This window comes from Schistocerca piceifrons, chromosome 10 (assembly GCF_021461385.2).
Source record: "Schistocerca piceifrons isolate TAMUIC-IGC-003096 chromosome 10, iqSchPice1.1, whole genome shotgun sequence".
NCBI lineage: Eukaryota > Metazoa > Arthropoda > Insecta > Orthoptera > Acrididae > Schistocerca > Schistocerca piceifrons.
The window spans coordinates 121,915,782-121,933,461 of NC_060147.1; the positions used below are offsets into that span (position 1 = coordinate 121,915,782).

General features: G+C 40.2%; 1 protein-coding gene across 1 annotated transcript in view; it reads left to right on the forward strand.

Annotated features, from left to right (window-relative positions):
* LOC124718750 overlaps positions 1-17,680 on the forward strand; it is a 138,281-nt gene that overhangs the window by 90,338 nt on the left and 30,263 nt on the right. Inside the window, exons 12-14 of the mRNA XM_047244364.1 lie at positions 8,536-8,663; positions 9,926-10,040; positions 10,468-10,602. Of these exons, the coding sequence (XP_047100320.1) occupies positions 8,536-8,663; positions 9,926-10,040; positions 10,468-10,602 (378 nt within the window). The remainder of the gene's footprint in view (positions 1-8,535; positions 8,664-9,925; positions 10,041-10,467; positions 10,603-17,680) is intronic.

Here is a 17,680-nt window from a genome sequence, read left to right on the forward strand (position 1 = left end):
CCTCCTTTCCCCTGCTCTCCTCTGTTCATCTTTTTCTTCCTTCATGCTATGCCTACTCCCCCACCCCCACCCCTCCTCTCTGTACATTTCCTCCCCCATCCCCTCGGTTATCCTGAGCCTTTTTTATTATGATAGACTATGAAACCTTGATCTGGCAGTGAAATCACTCAAAATAAATGGGTAAATAGGTTATGATAATTGGTATATGGTGTATGAGAGACCTCTCTTGCTGCTGTATCCTTAAGGATAGTAGTTTCAATGACAGTGTTTTGCATAGTTTTAATCTGCAAATTATAGGATTACAAAGTTTCAGTTATTCAGATTTCATAGTAGAAATTATAATCATAAGCCATGAAAACAATGTTCCTGTTTTGTGTTAAAACCAAGTATGAAGAAGAACACAAAAAATGTATAGTTGGATATACAAGTTTTGTTTAAAATTATACATAAGGAGAAAAAATATATGTGGAAGAAACAATTCCATAACAGTTTAAATGCCTTGCTACCATATTTAATACTGACTGCAAAAATGTGGCCAATGTCTCTATGAATGGAGTGTTGCACAAAAATTTGAAGTAAGTTGGTCAACAACTTTTCAAGATTTTTGGTAATAACCTTTCCCTATTATACAGGGTGAGTCACTAACTGTTGCCACCAAGAATAACTCCAAAAGTATGATAGGAACTGAAAAGTTTGTGGGACAAAAGTTGCATGGGACAATAGGAGCCAAAATATGACGTTGGTTTGTTGTTGCTAGGTGGGGCCACTTCAGAGATATGAATGTCAACTTTGTTTTTTTTTTTTTTTTAATGGGATGCTGTAGTTTGGTACTTATTTTCTGTTAGCGGCTATCGAGATGAATCCAATGACGTGCAACAGTATGGTCTTTGAAGGTCATAAAGGTGGCTTAAACGTCCATTTACAGAAGGTGTTCGAAGTGATGACCATTGGTATCAGTGCAGTGCTGCAATCTCCTTATCATGGATTGAGAGGTATTCCTTATCACATCGGCACTTATTGAAGTACATGCTCTTTCAATTCTCTCTCGCATATCTTCAGGTGTACTTGGAACATCTTTATAAACAATGTCTTTTATGAATACCACAAGAAAAAATGCAGAGGCATCAAGTCTGGCGAACAAACAGGCCACGACACATCTCCTCCACATCCAATCCAATGATTTGGGAATTGTCTTTGCAACTCATTTCTGGCCATCAGCAAAAAATGTGCCGGACACCCATTGTGTTCATACCACATTCTGTTCCTTGTTCCTAAAGGTATTTCTTCCAATAACAGACCTAATGTTTCTTGCAAGAATGTTGTGTACTTCCTACCATTAAGATTTCATTCGATGAAATAGGGGACTATAATTCTGTCCTCCAGAATCCCACACCATACACTCATCGACCACGGTTTTTCTACATCTACATCTACATCCATACTCCGCAAGCTACCTGACAGTGTGTGGCACAGGGTACCTTGAGTACCTCCATCAGTTCTCCCTTCTATTCCAGTCTCGTATTGTTCGTGGAAAGAAAGATCGTCGGTATGTCTCTGTGTGGGCTCTAATCTCTCTGATTTTATCCTCGTGGTCTCTTCACGAGATTTATGTAGGAGGGAACAATATACTGCTTGACTACTCGGTGAAGGTATGTTCTCGAAACTTCAACAAAAGCCCATACCGAGCTACTGAGTGTCTCTCTTGCAGAGTCTTCCACTGGAGTTTATCTACCATCTCTGTAACACTTTTATGATTACTAAATGATCCTGTAACAAAGTGCACTGCTCTCCATTGGACCTTCTCTATCTCTTCTATCAATCCTATCTGGTACGGATCCCACACAAATGAGCAGTATTCAAGCAGTGGGAGAACAGTGTACTGTAAACTACTTCCTTTGTTTTCAGACTGCATTTGCTTAGGATTCTTCCAATGAATCATTCAGTTGGTGTGCAACTTGCCACAGCCAACATGGATTTTCAGCTGCCCAATAATGCATGTTATGCAAATTAACATTTCCGTGGTTCATGAATGTAACCTGCACAGTAAATAAAATCAAATTAAGTAATGCATCATCCCTCTGAATCTGAACTTGAGCCCATCGGCAGAATTCAATGCAATGCATACAATCCGTACCATTTAATTCTTTGTGGAGACCGATATGGTAAGGATGATATTTCTGGTGGCGCAGAACACGAACAACACTATTCTGGCTCATGCCAGATTCCCTTGTGATTTGACATGAACTAACACAAGGGTCTCGAACCACAGTGGCGAGAGTACAAATTTCCATTTCCTTGTTAGTAACTTTGCCAGATATGTTTCCGATGCATTTAAGATACAGTTGTTCAGAGACAATTCCTAAATCGTTGGATTGGATGCGAAGGAAATTTGTCATGGCCAGCTCATTCACCAGACTTGAGGCCTCTGGATTTTTTCTTGTCGGGATTCGTTAAAGACATTGTTTATAAGGATGTTATGACTGCACCTGAAGATATGCGAGAGAGAATTGTCAGAGCATGTGCTTTGATAAGTGCCCATGTGATAAGGAATACCACTCCATTCATGATAAGAAGATTTCAGCACTGCATTGATACCAATGGTCATCACTTTGAACACCTTCTGTAGATGGATGTTCGTGCCACCTTTTTGACCTTCATTGACCTTCAAAGATCTTACTGTTACACATCATTGGATTCATCTCAATAGCCGCTCTTAGGTATTAGGTACCAAACTACAGCAGTCCATTTAAGAAAACAAAGTTGATCTTCATATCTCTGACACAACCCCACCTAGCAACAAAAAACCAACATCATATTATGGCCCCCATTGTCCCATGCTACATTTGTCCAACAAACTTTTCAGCTACTATCATACTTTCGGAGTTATTCTAGGTGGCAATAGTTAGTGACTCACCCTGTATATAGGTGGTGTGATCAATAAGTAACAGGAATTTTTTAATTGGCAGACTTTGTACATCAAATTTTCATTTCTTTTTCTTGTTATCTTGCTGGTTCATGTATTCCTGATGTATTTTTACATTTTGAGGTGTTTTGAATATGTAGTTTATTGTTGACAATTGAAAAGGTTATATATGTTTTCGAGTGATGTGCAAATTGTTGCTTCTGAAAAAGATGGATCAAACGATCTGCATTAAATCTTCCTTGAAAAATGGAGTAAAATGCAGCAGAGCATTTGGAATGTTCACTATGGCTTGTGACGTATCCACTGTGAGTATGACAAGAGCTTACGAGTAACAGACATTTCAAAGAGGGCCGAGAAGACATTGAAGGTGACGACCATGTTGGACTCCCTAGAACATCAGTTACTGACAACAGTGCAAAAGAAGTAAAGAAAATGGTTCTGGAAAATGACTGAATCATCGTCAGAGAGGTTGCTGCTGATGTTAGTATATCCTTTGGCTCTTCCAACCAATTTTTTCAAATATTTTGGGAACAAATGTGTAGCAGCAAGGTTCACTTCAGAACTGTTGAATTTTGACTGGAAATGTCATCACCTAGACATCAGGAATTGCTGCATGAAGTCGGAAGTCGACAATGATCCAGAACTTCTAAAGAAGGTTATAACAGGTGATAAAACATAGGTATATGGGTGTGACATCAAAACTGGGGGCTAGTCATCCCAATGGAAACTGCCTGAAGAGAAGGGGGGATTCTCAAAGGGTCCGATAATATGTGAAGGTTTCTTTCACTGTTTTCTTCAGTTACAATCAGATAGTGCATCATGAGTTTCTGCCATATGGTCATATGGCCAATAAAGAATACTACCTAGAAGTAATATGCTATTTGCATGAAGTGATACGAAGAAAATAACCAGAACTGTGGCAAAACTACTCGAGGAAATTGCATCATGATAATGCCCCTGCTTGCACCTCAATCCTCACTTGTGTGTTTTTGCAAAAAAAAAAAAAAAAAAAAAAAAAAAAAAAAAACATTATGTTACCTCAGCCACCATATTCACTAGATATGGCCTGCTGCAACTTCTTTATATTCCTCAGGATGAAGAAAATTGTGAAAGGATGTCATTTTGCCATGATTGGTGAGCTAAAAACAGAATGGCTGAAAGAGCTGAACACCATAACAAAATGTGACATTCAGAAGTGCTTCGAGGACTGGAAAAAGTGCTTGTATACCATATATATTTTAAAAAATGTGTAGTCTATGTGTATACGGACATTTATTAGAGTACTGTGAAAAAGTTTGATGTAAATTACTCAAGAAAATTTTTAGGCTCTTGGTAACGATGTTATACAACTGCTTGTCTTTATATAGTATTGTATATCACACAATTCCATTTAATATCTTGGTGCAACCAGTTTCACTGTAGTGTCTCAGGCTAAGGATTTAACACCTATCTGGGTAAAATGTTCCTCCCTCTCCCCCAATGACTTACGAAATCAAGTCTGCCCACAGACTCAGTGATGTTACCAGTGATTTAGACTCTTTGAGGAAGCATCTTAGAAGGGAAGATCATGTAATAATAGGAGGGGTACTGGTAACATTGTGGACCATAACCTCAATATACTATTGAGAATGTCATTAGGCATACTGCTGAGAATGCTGCTTTCACTAATGTAAAGATTATGTTCCTCTTTGAGCAGTATGATATGGCCTGAATGAAACACCCTGTGGAAGATGTTAATGAAGAGGTAGGAAAATCACTTGTGGGAGAGGGATGTATGGGTACAGGTATGGCAGATACATCACCACTCAAAATTAAAGCTGTGAGGACGGCTCGTGAGTCATGCTTGGGTAGCTCTGTCGGTAGACACTTGCTTATGCAAGGCAAAGGTCCCAAGCTTGATTCTCAGTCTCATACATGATTTTGTTCTGCCAGGAAGTTTTACATAGGGACACACTGTGCTGCAGAATGAAAATTTCATTCTGGGAACATCACCACTCACTCAGTTACATTGTACACAGCACGGTTTACATATGAATACTTCTGGTAAGTCACCTTGCACGGCTGACTGCCAGAGGCACCCAATCTGATCAAAGCACTATCCAGCCTATCACAGTGATCTCCAATGTGTTCACTAGGGTTTTCTGGGAAAATTCATCAAAATTATAGAGCTGCTGAAGTTAAGGATATTAAAGAAAAGCCATCAAATTATCAGAAGCCTTATAAATAAAAAAAGATGAACTTCTCATATCCATTCAGGAGAATGAAATGGGTAGATGAAATTTCAGCAGACTTCTTACTCTGTGGTAATCAGCAAAATTCAACAGTTTCATCTTGATGGATACCAGCTAATTTCATGCTACTGTAAAAGAGTGAGTGGCTATACACACACAAAATGGAGTTAAGTCCCTCACCCTTCAAGTTAAGGGATATGATGAACAGCTTTATTATACCACAATAGTGGATTGAGAAACACACAAGCTTGTAGTACTGACAATTTACAGGTCACAGGCAGGAAATATCTGAAGCTTCAAAAAGCAACTGCAAACAGTTTTAATGACATTTTGCAGACTTAACTGGAGAATCACTATATGTGGAGACATTAAAATTGTTTTCCTGTCAGACAGTACTGAGTGAGGGCACCAAGAGTTGTCGATGTCCAACTTTGGATTATTTTCCACATTAAAATTTCCTACGTGGGTTGAAGTACAATGTGAAACAGCTACTGACAATTTATTTTTAGACCCAACAACATCCAATGATTTAGCTGTATACCCAGCAGACAATGGTTTATCTGGCCACAATGGTCAAATGTTAACAATAAAATATACAGTTTTCTGTAATTCCTTCATGAAAGAAGATGAAGTAAATATTCCAGAATTCAAAACCAGAACAGCTGTTAGCATGAGTGACATAAAAGAAGATATCTTAGGTGCTGCGAAACAACTCAAATCATTTAAGAAAGGCAAGTCTTCCAGTCCAGATGGTATACCAATCAGGTTCCTTTCAGAGTATGCAGACATAACAGAGCCTTTCTTAGCAATCATATACAACTGCTCACTTGACGAAAGGTCTGTTCGTAAAGACTGGAAAGTAGCACAGGTCACACCAATATTCAAGAAAGGAAAAAGGAGTAACCCATTGAATTGCAGACCCATATCATTGACCTCAATTTGCAGTAGGATTTTGGAGCATATACTGCACTCCAACATTATGAATCACCTTGAAGAAAATGACTTATTGATACGTAACCAACACAGATTCAGAAAATATCGTTCTTGTGCAACACAGCTAGCTCTTTATTCCCATGAAGTAATGAGTGCTGTTGACAAGGGATCTCAGATCAATTCCATATTCCTAGTTTTCCAGAAGGCTTTTAATACCGTTCCTCACAAGCGACTATTAATCAAATTGCGTGCATATGGAGTATCGTCTCAGTTGTGTGACTGGATTCACGATTTCCTCTCAGAGAGGTCACAGTTCGTAGTGATAGATGGTAAATAATCGAGTAGAACAGAAATGATACCTGGTGTTCCGCAAGGTAGTGTCATAGGCCCTCTGCTGTTCCTGATTTACATAAATCATCTTGATGATAATCTGAGCAGCCCCCTTAGATTGTTTGCAGATGATGCTGTAATTTACCATCTAGTAAAGTCATCAGATGATCAGTTCCAATTACAAAATGATCTAGACAGAATTTCTGTATGGTGCGAAAAGTGGCAGTTGGCACCAAACAAAGAAAAGTGTGAGGTCATCCACATGGGTACTAAAAGAAATCCGATAAATTTTGGGTATACGATAAATCACACAAATCTAAGGCCTGTCAATTTGACTAAATGCCTAGGAATTACAATTACAAGCAACTTAAATTGGAAAGACCACATAGATAATATTGTGGGGAAGGCGAAACAAAGACTGCGCTTCGTTGGCAGAACACTTGGAAAATGCGACAAACCCAACAAAGAGACAGCCTACATTACACTTGTCTGTCCTCTGCTGGAATATTGCTGCACAGTGTGGGGTCCTTACCAGGTAGGATTGACAGAGGACATTGAAAAAGTGCATAGAAGGGCAGCCTGTTTCATGTTATCGCGCAATAGGGGTGAGAGTATCACTGATATGATATGCTAGTTAGGAAGGCAGTCACTGAAACAAAGGCGGTTTTCTTTGTGGTGAGATCTATTTACGAAATTTCAATCACCAACTTTCTCTTCTGAATGCTAAAATATTTTGTTGACACCCACCTAGGTAGGGAGAATGATCATCATAATAAAATACGAGAAATCGGATCTCGAACAGAAAGATTTAGGTGTTCCTTTTTCCCAAGTGCCATTCGAGAGTGGAATGGTAGAGAAGTAGTATGAAAATGGTTTGATGAACCCTCTGCCAGGCACTTAAGTGTGAATTGCAGAGTAACCATGTAGATGTAGATATTATTTAACCTTCCTGGTCTACACTCTACCTCCATCACTGTTACCTGCAGTTGCCACTAGTTAGCAAGAGAAATGGTATAAGATTCTCTTGAAAACCATACAAAATGTGTATTTATCCATTTTGAGATGAGTGGATGCTTCTTTGATTGCCAATAGTTTTCCTATACTGTATTAGATACAATAATGTGTTTCCATATTTTTGTCCACCACCAGTAGTGGAGGTGCTGGACAGCAGACAGACACTTTTAATAGTAGACTGTTAGATTTGTAGTGTTTGGACAAAATCCTTCATCAGATGGGGAGAGGAGAAACAAACAAACACACACACACACACACACACACACACACACACACACACACACACACACAGACAGACAGACAAGTGGCTACTGTGTAGTTTAGATAAAACTTCCTGCTTATATGCCTTGTGTGTTATTAAAGATGCCTGTCGGCTTCTGAACACCTTCTCTATGCTGTGAGTAGAAATCTATCATAATATTCATAATGAATTTTTGTAGTTTAGTGGATGAAATGAGATGGTGATCTTTGCAGTCTACATGTCATTAAATTATTTTAATTGATCTTAAACACCATTTAACACATCTGAAAGTGAGAAACATGAATACATAAGTCAGGTAAACATAATAAATAAGTACTGAGTATTGGCATAGCTGCAGGTATCACATAGTACAGTTGAACAGTGTGTCACCAACTAACATGCAGAACAAGTATCAGGTATTTTTAACTGCTTTTCCTAATACGGGAGGTACATCTCAGCATACAGTATGTCGTCACAGGAACCCTTCTCAAGGCCGCCATCAGAGAGTGGGACAGGCCGGAGCAGTGACACCTCACGCACCTCGTGGACAGCACGATGAACAAGGTCTGAGCACCTTACAATACACAGTGTGGAGAATCACAGTATTTAGTGTTGCCCAGTGGCAGATTCTGATTTCACAGATGCACACTTTCAGACAAAGTGCCTTTATTTCTGTGTTTTTTGTACATTTTGTTGTTGTTGTTTTTTGTTTTATAGAGCTTATTCTTTTACTCCTCCTCCGCTTGAATTTTAGTTCACAGATATGAAGGTGATGCAAAATGTTTTTTGTGTGAAGTAACTGGATAAATTTGAAGCATAAAGAAGACAGTGTTCTCCCTAACCACCACCATTCTGCCGCACAGGAATGCACGGGCTCCATATGCCTCGCCTACGGACTGGAGTCGTGCCAGTGCACACCTGGGCCCAACGACAAGAAGACGAAGGCTTGTGAGTTGTGCTGCAAGCAGCCGGGTGAGAACCAGCCCTGTCTGTAAGTAGCTCCACCTCTCATCACAAATTACCAAGGGAATTACCTGTAGCACAGTAAGGAGCTAACAGTTGAATATTATACAACAGCCTTACAAATTCTACATTACCGGTAGAATCAGTCTGAAGATGTGTGGTGTTTATAAATTGGTCTCCATAAATGTAGGGATGTGTTCCTGACACTAAAACATCATAATAATCTGTATGAATTGTTGTTGTTGTTGTTCCGGTCTTCAGTCTAGAGACCGGTTTGATGCAGCTCTCCTTGCTACTCTATCCTGTGCAAGCTTCTTCATCTCCCAGTACCTACTGCAACCAACATCCTTCTGAATCTGCTTAGTGTATTCATCTCTTGATCTCCCTCTATGATTTTTCTTCCTGACATTTTCTGCACCTGTGATTTCAACTGTTAATAGCTACAACAGCTGAACAGTCTTTCACAATATCAGGCATAAGTACCTGCTGAATATTAGGCACATTTGACGAATGAACCAGCAAAAGAATCATCCTGTAAAGAGGTGAAGGGTTAAATCGATTTCAGGTGACATTTTATGCTCAGTTAACGAGCTGACCATTGCAGTGGTAAGACACCGGACTCATGTTTGGAATAACAGCGGTTCAGATCCCTGGCCATCCAAATTTAGGTTTTGCATGGTTTCCCTGAATTGGTTTGAGGTAAAAGACTGGGGCAGCCACTCTGAAAATTACACAGCCACATCCCCTTGCCATCCTGCCGTAATCTTCCTCCCTTGCCCTTACTATGTGGTTTTGTGTATCATTATTGGAGAAGCAATTTCTTTCTCATGAAGTCTGACTTTCCTTGTATTCTTTCAGTTCCAAATCTTCTGTGTATATTCTATATTCCACTCAATATGAGAAACTGTTAAACAATGTGACCATAACACCTTAAAGGAACTTTTCAGTGGCAAGCTTCAGCTTTCGAGGTGACATCAGGGGAACAAAAGCAGTGGGAACAAGTACTAGGTAACATCCGACAACTCTCTCAGTTATTCCTCACTTTTGGGCCCTTCTCAGCCACTAATGACTTTCTCGAACTTATCCTTCACAATTTTTATTTGTTCTTCTCTTTTCTTATTTAGTATTTCTGACAGAGAAGGAGCAAATAGATTAGAAAAATTGATATTCAGATTAAGTTCTAAGTATAACAGCAGGAAAATATATATATTTCTTATTGAATAATATGTTCAGTGGTCAGAAATGTGTTTTGTTCATTTCTACACGTGCATCCCAATTACTTCCTTACAGGTCGTCATTTGAATGGAACCAGTATCCGTACGATGTACCTGACATGTATGCAAAACCGGGAACACCGTGCAACGATTACAACGGTTACTGTGACGTCTTCCAGAAATGTCGCGAGGTGAGACCCCGTCTTGCACCTTCACCTGTATGCCACATGTTGCAAAACCAGAAATTTATATTTAGTTGTACTTCTCTTTGCAGTGTATTTCTGATTGATCTCTCTGCTTTAGGAACAATTCTTATCTTGTAACCTTCTCATGCCATTTTACCTTTTATTTTATCATAATTATATTGTGATAAAATTAGGAGCTTCAAATTTGAGATCTATTTATTTGATATAAACTACATACAGTAATTCCAAACTGAAATTAATTAAAAGATGTTTTTACGGTAGGGTTGTTCTAGAGTGTAGCCCCTTCACACACTCAACAAAGTTATGAGCAGTATTGCAGATGCAATAGCGAAAGGTTAATTTCTGTAACTTCCCCTTTCATAAAGATAATTGTTTTTAACAACTATGTAAAACAAAACTCACAAATTTCCAGGTCGACCCGTCAGGACCTCTAGCGACACTTCGCAAACTGCTCCTTTCGGACGAGAGCATTGCCTCGTTCAAGAAATGGGTCATGCAGTACTGGTATGCTGTGCTCTTCATTGCAGTTGGAGTCATTCTCCTCATGGTTTGTGCAATTTGGATTGTAATGGTTAAGCTTTCTTCGTGGTTTTGTGTTTCTTATGTGAAAACTTCATTTAATAATCACTTTAAACTTAATCCAGATTTATAAATATTAATATCAGTAATAAAACTTCATCAGCTATGGAAACATTATCAGTTTTCCAACAAGTTGAAGAGGACACCACACAAATGAGAATGCACTTTCTGAAGAATGAAATATGTTTTATTCAAATTTATTTTCATGTTCATCAGTTTCATGTAGCTCTGTTTAATTATTATAACTCAGACTTGATATTGTGAAAATTCTAAATTACTATATAAAAATAGTAAATTTTCATGTTATTTGATAACTGCTTCATTTACCAAAGTACTTCTCCTGTGATACACAGAGCTTGTTTCCTCCTTCAACAGCAGCCCTCTATGACTTCAAATATTTTATAATCATGATTATCTGAAAACTATGATAATATGTTCTGTATTTCATCTCTCTTCCCACAGAGATGGCGGGCAAACTTTATTCGCCGTACGTAAGTTTTCTACAGTAGGTTGGGGAGTTGCTACCTTCTTGTACCCCAGCACCGCGTAAAAAATAAAATAAAGTTTTTACATTTGCTCCAACTAAACCAGCTTCTAGAGACAAGCTAAGCACAGACCCTCCCCTCTTGCTATTCCAATATGCACTCATCTCAATGTATATATTTCCTTTAAAATTATGCACCAATGATCTCTTGTAAAAATTTGTATCCTCAAAACTATTTGTTTATAGCTATTTAATGTTATTTATTTAACCTTTAGATATAAGAAAAATAAGGTAATTACTATTATCAAGCAGCACCTGTAATGTAATTGTGAAGAAAGAGTATCAATCCCTTCGAATGTGGAGTGTCGAGTGTTGGAAAGTGGAGCCTGTCTAGCTCCTTGAGAACTGTTATGGGTCATTAGAGAAACATGTAGTAAGAAAGAACATGTGCCAAAAAATAGTAAGTAACAAGGGAATATAATAAAGTAACATGAGAAAAGGAGAGTGAAAACAGATTTACAGGCAAAGAGAAGAGGCAAGCAGAAAATGCATTTCCAATGGAGGTTCAAGAAAAGAATATTGTGAGATCAGTTTGGTCTGCTAGAGTGATAGTTTGAAGATGAGGACGCATTAGTATGAAACATGAAGCAACTGCATTATGGGGAACATGCATGTTTAAATACTATGTCATAGAGTTTGTGTTTTGGCACAGCTCAGTGATAACCATCTGTGCAAGTGGACAGTTGGATTTTCACATTTCTTAATGAATGAGGAAATAGTGCTTGACATGGATGCATGTCATCAAGAATTACGTGGTCAATTTGGGTTTTTAGATGGGTAGGAAGGGTTGTTGAAAATGTCTAAGCACTGGGGTGGCATAGCAAATGTTACCGTGTGTGTGCTCACACACTGTTTGTGAATCTACTGTCAACCAGAGAAGAAGCTGCAAATAAAGATGCTCATATGTAACAAGTTTACACCAGTGAGGAGTAAATGATGGGTTTGGTGGCATCATTCTCAGATGTTGGAACACAGAATTTGATAGAAATAAATTTTTGAAAATATAATGTAATCGGCTAAGATAAAAAATCTACCGGCAGTGACAGGAGAACACATGTGTAAAGTCCCCATTTCTTAAACATAACCAGTCTTTTTCCTTCATCCCTCTTCCTTCCCCCTCATCCTTTCTGCCACAAGAAGGAGTCACTGGCTCTGAAAGCTTGCAAATTTCAGTACCTTTATGTGTGTGTTCCCCTGCTGCTGCTTGATGAGTAGATTTTTTATCTATCCCATTATATTAAAGTTAGATACAAACCTCTTATGTTCTAATACCTATCTGCAGCCTCAGTGTTAACTATCAGTAATTCTTTGGATGCCTTATCAACACAAATTCAGATCTATCATAGACGCCTTTATGAACTTCACTAAATTGAATAATGGAAAATTCTGGTAGCAGCAGAGCACACACATAAAAGAGGGATGTAATTAGGCAAGCTTTCAGAGCCAGTGGCTCTTTCTTCAGGCAGATGGGTTAAAGGGGGAGGAAGAGGGGTGAAGGAAAAGAACTTGAGAGGTTTAGGAAAAGGGGCAGACTTCGGGACAGCCAGTCAGAACTGCCGGTCAGGGGAGATGTACTGCATGAGATGAGAAGGAAAGACTGATTGTTAGGGACTGCATCGGGTGAGATTTGAAAACCTGAGAGTTTAAAGGTGGAAGACAGAGATTACTGCACAAACATCATGCATGAGTTAACAAGAGCAAAAAGCTAAGTGTATTGTATGTAACAAACAAGGGACGGGTGTGGTGAAAAATAGATGGGTAAGACAAAGAAAGATTTAGAAAACTAAAACACAGTGAAGAAAAGAGTAGATACTGTGAAGAAATGCTGAGATGGAAGAAATTAATATATATTAAGGCAGGTGGGTCCAGATGACGCTTGTCGTTAAACAGGCACCGAGGTCACGATTGTCATATTGTAGAGCATGCTGTGTAACAGAACATTGCATGTTGCCAGTATACACCCTCTGCCTATGCCCACTTGTCCTAATTGATAATTTGGTGGTAGTTGACCGAACAGTGTTTACATAACAGCTGGTATAAGACATGTGTCCTTTCACAGGTGGCTCTCCCTTTTATAGTATATGTTTTGCCAGTTACAGGGCTGCTATAGATGGTGGTAGGAGGGTGCATAGGGCAAGTCACAGAGGTAGGAGACATAGGGTAGGCAGGTGGGTGCAGAAGGTGTATAGGATCTGACAAGAATATTGCAGAGAAGCTATTCTAGGTGTGGTGTGCAATATTTCAGACAGAACGGCTCTCATTTCAGGGCATGATTTTAGGAAGTCATGGCCCTGTCAAAGTATCTGATTAATACATTCCAAATTAAGATAGTGCTGAGTCACCAGTGGTGCAATCCAAAGTTGTTTTTTGGAGGATTCAACAGTACCAGGATTCGAAGTGATGGCCCAGGAAATCTGTTATTGAACTAGGCTGGTGGAGTAATTACATGCCGTGAAGGCTGATGTGAGAATGGTGGTGTATTGCCGTAAAGAGTCTGTATCTGAACAAATACACTTGCCTCAAATACCGAGGCTGTAAGTGAGGCAACTTATGACATTTGAAGGATGGCAACTGTCAAAATGTAAGTACTGTTGTTTGTCGGTCGGTTTAATGTGGGCAGAAGTGTGTAGCTGGCCGTTAGTGAGGGTGAGATAAACATCGAGGAAAGTCACATGGGATTTGGAGTAGGACCATGTGAAATTTAACTGGGTGAAGGTATTCAGAGATTCCAGAAATTTTAACAGGTCGGTCTCACCATGAGTCCGTGTGGTAAAGATGTAATCAATATATCTAAACCAAACCAGGGGATGAGGACTTACAGATCCCAGGAAAGCACCCTACAAGCGACTCATGAAGAGGTTGGCATAAGGAGGAGCCATCCTGCTACCCATGGCCATACCCCTGGTCTGCTTGTATGTCTGCCCTCAAAGGTGAATTAGTTGTTGGTAAGCATGAAGTTGATTGAGGTGAATAGGAAGGATGTCATAAGTTTGGAAGCAGGTGGATGCTGACTGAGGAAATGTTCAGCAGCAGGCAGACCATGTACGTGCGGGATGTTGGTATAGAGGACACCTCTACATACAGCATCTGCCATCAAGATCCCATCCTTATGATTCATACTGGCGTGCAGTCCCCTCTGTAAAACCGCAGGCCCTTAACAAGGACTAATACCTCAATCCATAGAACTTTTCATCCCACCTAAACCACACACCCCCATCTTTGGCCTTCTTCCGAAGATCCACAAATCCAATCTTCCTGGCCGTCCTATGGCTGCTGGTTTCAAAGCACCCACCGAATGTATATCTGCCTTAGTTGATCAGCACCTGCAATCCATAGTACAAAGACGCCCCTCCTTTATGGAAGATAATGACCATTTCAAGATTGTCTGAAATCTGTGCCCGTCCCACTCCCACCGCACACCTTGCTTGTCACCATACCAACAACCCCCATGTACATGGTCTGTCTGCTGCTGAAAATTTCCTCAGTCAGTGCCCACCTGATTCCAAACCTATGACATCCTTCCTACTCATCTTAATCAACTTTATTCTTAAACTACTTTACATTTGAGGGCAGACTTACAAGTAGATCAGGGGTACAACCATTGGGACCAGGACAGTTCCCTCCCATGTCAGATTTTCATGGGTAGCTTGGAGAGGGCTCTCCCACGATCCGTAAGGCTACAGCCCCTGGTTCGGTTTAGATACAGTGATTACATATTTTATATATCGACTCACGGTGACACTGACCTGTTAAAACTCCTGGGATCTCTGAATATGTTCTCCCAGTTAAATTTCAGTTGGTCCTATTCCGAATCCCATGCACTTTCCTTGAAGTTGATCTCATCCTCACCGAAGGCCAGCTATACACTTCCGCTCACATTAAACCAACCAGCAAACAACAGGACTTACATTGTGACAGTTTCCATCCTTTCCGTGTCAAATATTCCCTCCCGTACATCCGTGGTGTTTGCGGAAAACATATTTGTTCAGATGCTAACTTTTTACAGCAATACACCACCATTCTCACCACAGCCTTCACTGCATGTAATTACCCCACCAGTCTAGTTCAAAAGCAGATTTTCTGGGTCATCACATCCAATCCTGGTACTGATGATCCCTCCAGAAAACAACTTCAGTACTGGTGACTCAGTACTATCCTGATTTGGAATGTATTAATCAGCTACTTTGACAGGTCCATGACTTCCTAAAATCATGCCCTGAAATGAGACCTATTCTGTCTGAAATCTTGCCCACCACACCTAGATTAGCTTTCCGTGTCCTCCCAATCTCTGCAATATTCTTGTCAGGCCCTATGCTCCTTCTGCACCCAACTCCTTACCAAATGGCACCTACCCTGTGACCGTCTCCACTGCAAGACCTGCCCTATGTACCCTACCGCCAGCACCTACAGCAGCCCTGTAACTGGCAAAACATATACTACTGAAGGGAGAGCCACCTGTGAAACGACACACATAATATACCAGCTATTATGTAAACACTGTTTGGCCTTTAAATTTGCACAACTACCAGCAAATTATCAATTAGGATGAATGGGTGTAGGCAGAGGGCAGCACACAATATCCCATTGCGGAGCATCCTCTACAGCATGACAGTCGTGACCTCGGTCCCTGTTTCACATCACGCGCCATCTGGAGTCTTCCCCCAGACACCAGTTTCTCAGAACTCCACAGGTGGGAACTAGCACTACATGTCTTTGGTTCTCATCATACACTTAGCCTTAATTTATGTTAATTTCTTCTGTCTCAGCATTTCTTCACAGCATCTACTCTTTCCTCCATTCCATTTTAGTTTTCTACAACTGCCATAGTCTTACCCGTCTATTTTTCACCACCCCCTCCCACGTCTGTTATGTACAATGCGCTTAGCTTCTCACTCTTACTTCATGCATGAAGTTTAATCAGTAATCTCCGTCTTGCATATTACCCTGTCTTCCACCTTTAAGCTCTCAGGTTTTCAAGTCTTATCCAACGCACTCCCCAACAATCAGTCTTTCCTTCTCATCCCATGTGGTAAGTTCCCCTGACCACAGTTCTGGGTGACTTCCCAAAATCTACCCCTTTTCCTATACCTCTCCAATCCTTTTTCTTCACCCCTCTTTCTTCCCCTTTAACGCTTCTGCCTGAGGAAGGAGCCACTGGTTCTGAAAGCTTGCCTAATTACAACTCTCTTTTCTGTTTGTGTTCTTCCACCACTCGGTGACTAGATTTTTTATCTATCCAATTAAATTATTGTGTCAAAAATTGACTGTTTTCATTGTTATAACAGAAAATTCAGGATGGAATAATGACAACATTATGAAAAGAGAGTTTTCTACTCAGTACATTGAAGAGACTGAGTTGCAGAGAAGCACAACAAAAAGACTGCTATACATTTACACACGATTACTGCCTCTGAGTGCCGAGACTGGGCTGCACACATCAAGTGCGCCTGATGGGTGGTGGGGGTTAGGAGATGGTTGGGGCAGGTTAGGGGGGAGGGATAGCAGGATAAGGGTGAGGGAAGATGTAGAGCTGCTTGTGGGGGCATGCAGGAATGAGTGTGTTGGGGACAGGGTAGGACTGCTAGGTGCAGTTGGGAAGTTTGAGCTGGGGGGGGGAGGGTGGGGGGGAGGGATGGGATGGGAAAGGGGAGGAGGGGAGAGCAGAGCAGTACAGGAGAGGAAAAGGACCCTACTTGCTCCTTCTCCAATCCTCTTGCCTCCCCCTCCCCCTCCCCTTCCAACCCCCTAACTCAGCTAGCAGCCCTACTGTCTCCCCACCACATTCATTCCTGCATGCTCCCACAAGCAAAAAATACCTTTGTTTTAATGACAGCCACCCCAACATATGTATCATACCAAGACACAAACTCCCCTGTTTCACAATAACATAAAACGAGCTGCCCTTCTTTGAAGTTTTTCTATGTCCTTTATCAATCTTATCTATTGAGGATCCCATACTGCACAGTGACAAGCGTAATGTAACCAGACTCTTTCATAGACCTGCTGCATCTTCTGAGTGGTCCACCACCAGGACACATTCTTTTGTTTGCTCCCCCCCCCCCTCCACACACACACACACACACACACACACACACACACACACACACACAACATTATCTGTACGATTCTTCCAATTTAAGTTATTTGAAATTACAATCCCTAAGTATGTATTTGAATCGATACCCTTTACATTTGTACAATTCATCGTGTAACTAAAATTTAGTAGATTCGTCATTGTACTCATTCAGATGATCTCTCACTTTTCATTATTTAGAGTCAGTTGCCACTTTTCACAGCATACATATATTTTGTCTAAATCATTTTGGAACTGTGCAGCAAAATAACTGAAAATGATTGATTGAAACAGGGAGGATATAAAATGCAGACTGGCAATACCAAGAACAGAATTTCTGAAAAAGAGAGATTTCTTAATGTCAAATAAATTTAAGTGTTAGGAAATCTTTTTTGAAGGTATATGTCTGAATGAAGTGTAGCCTTGCAC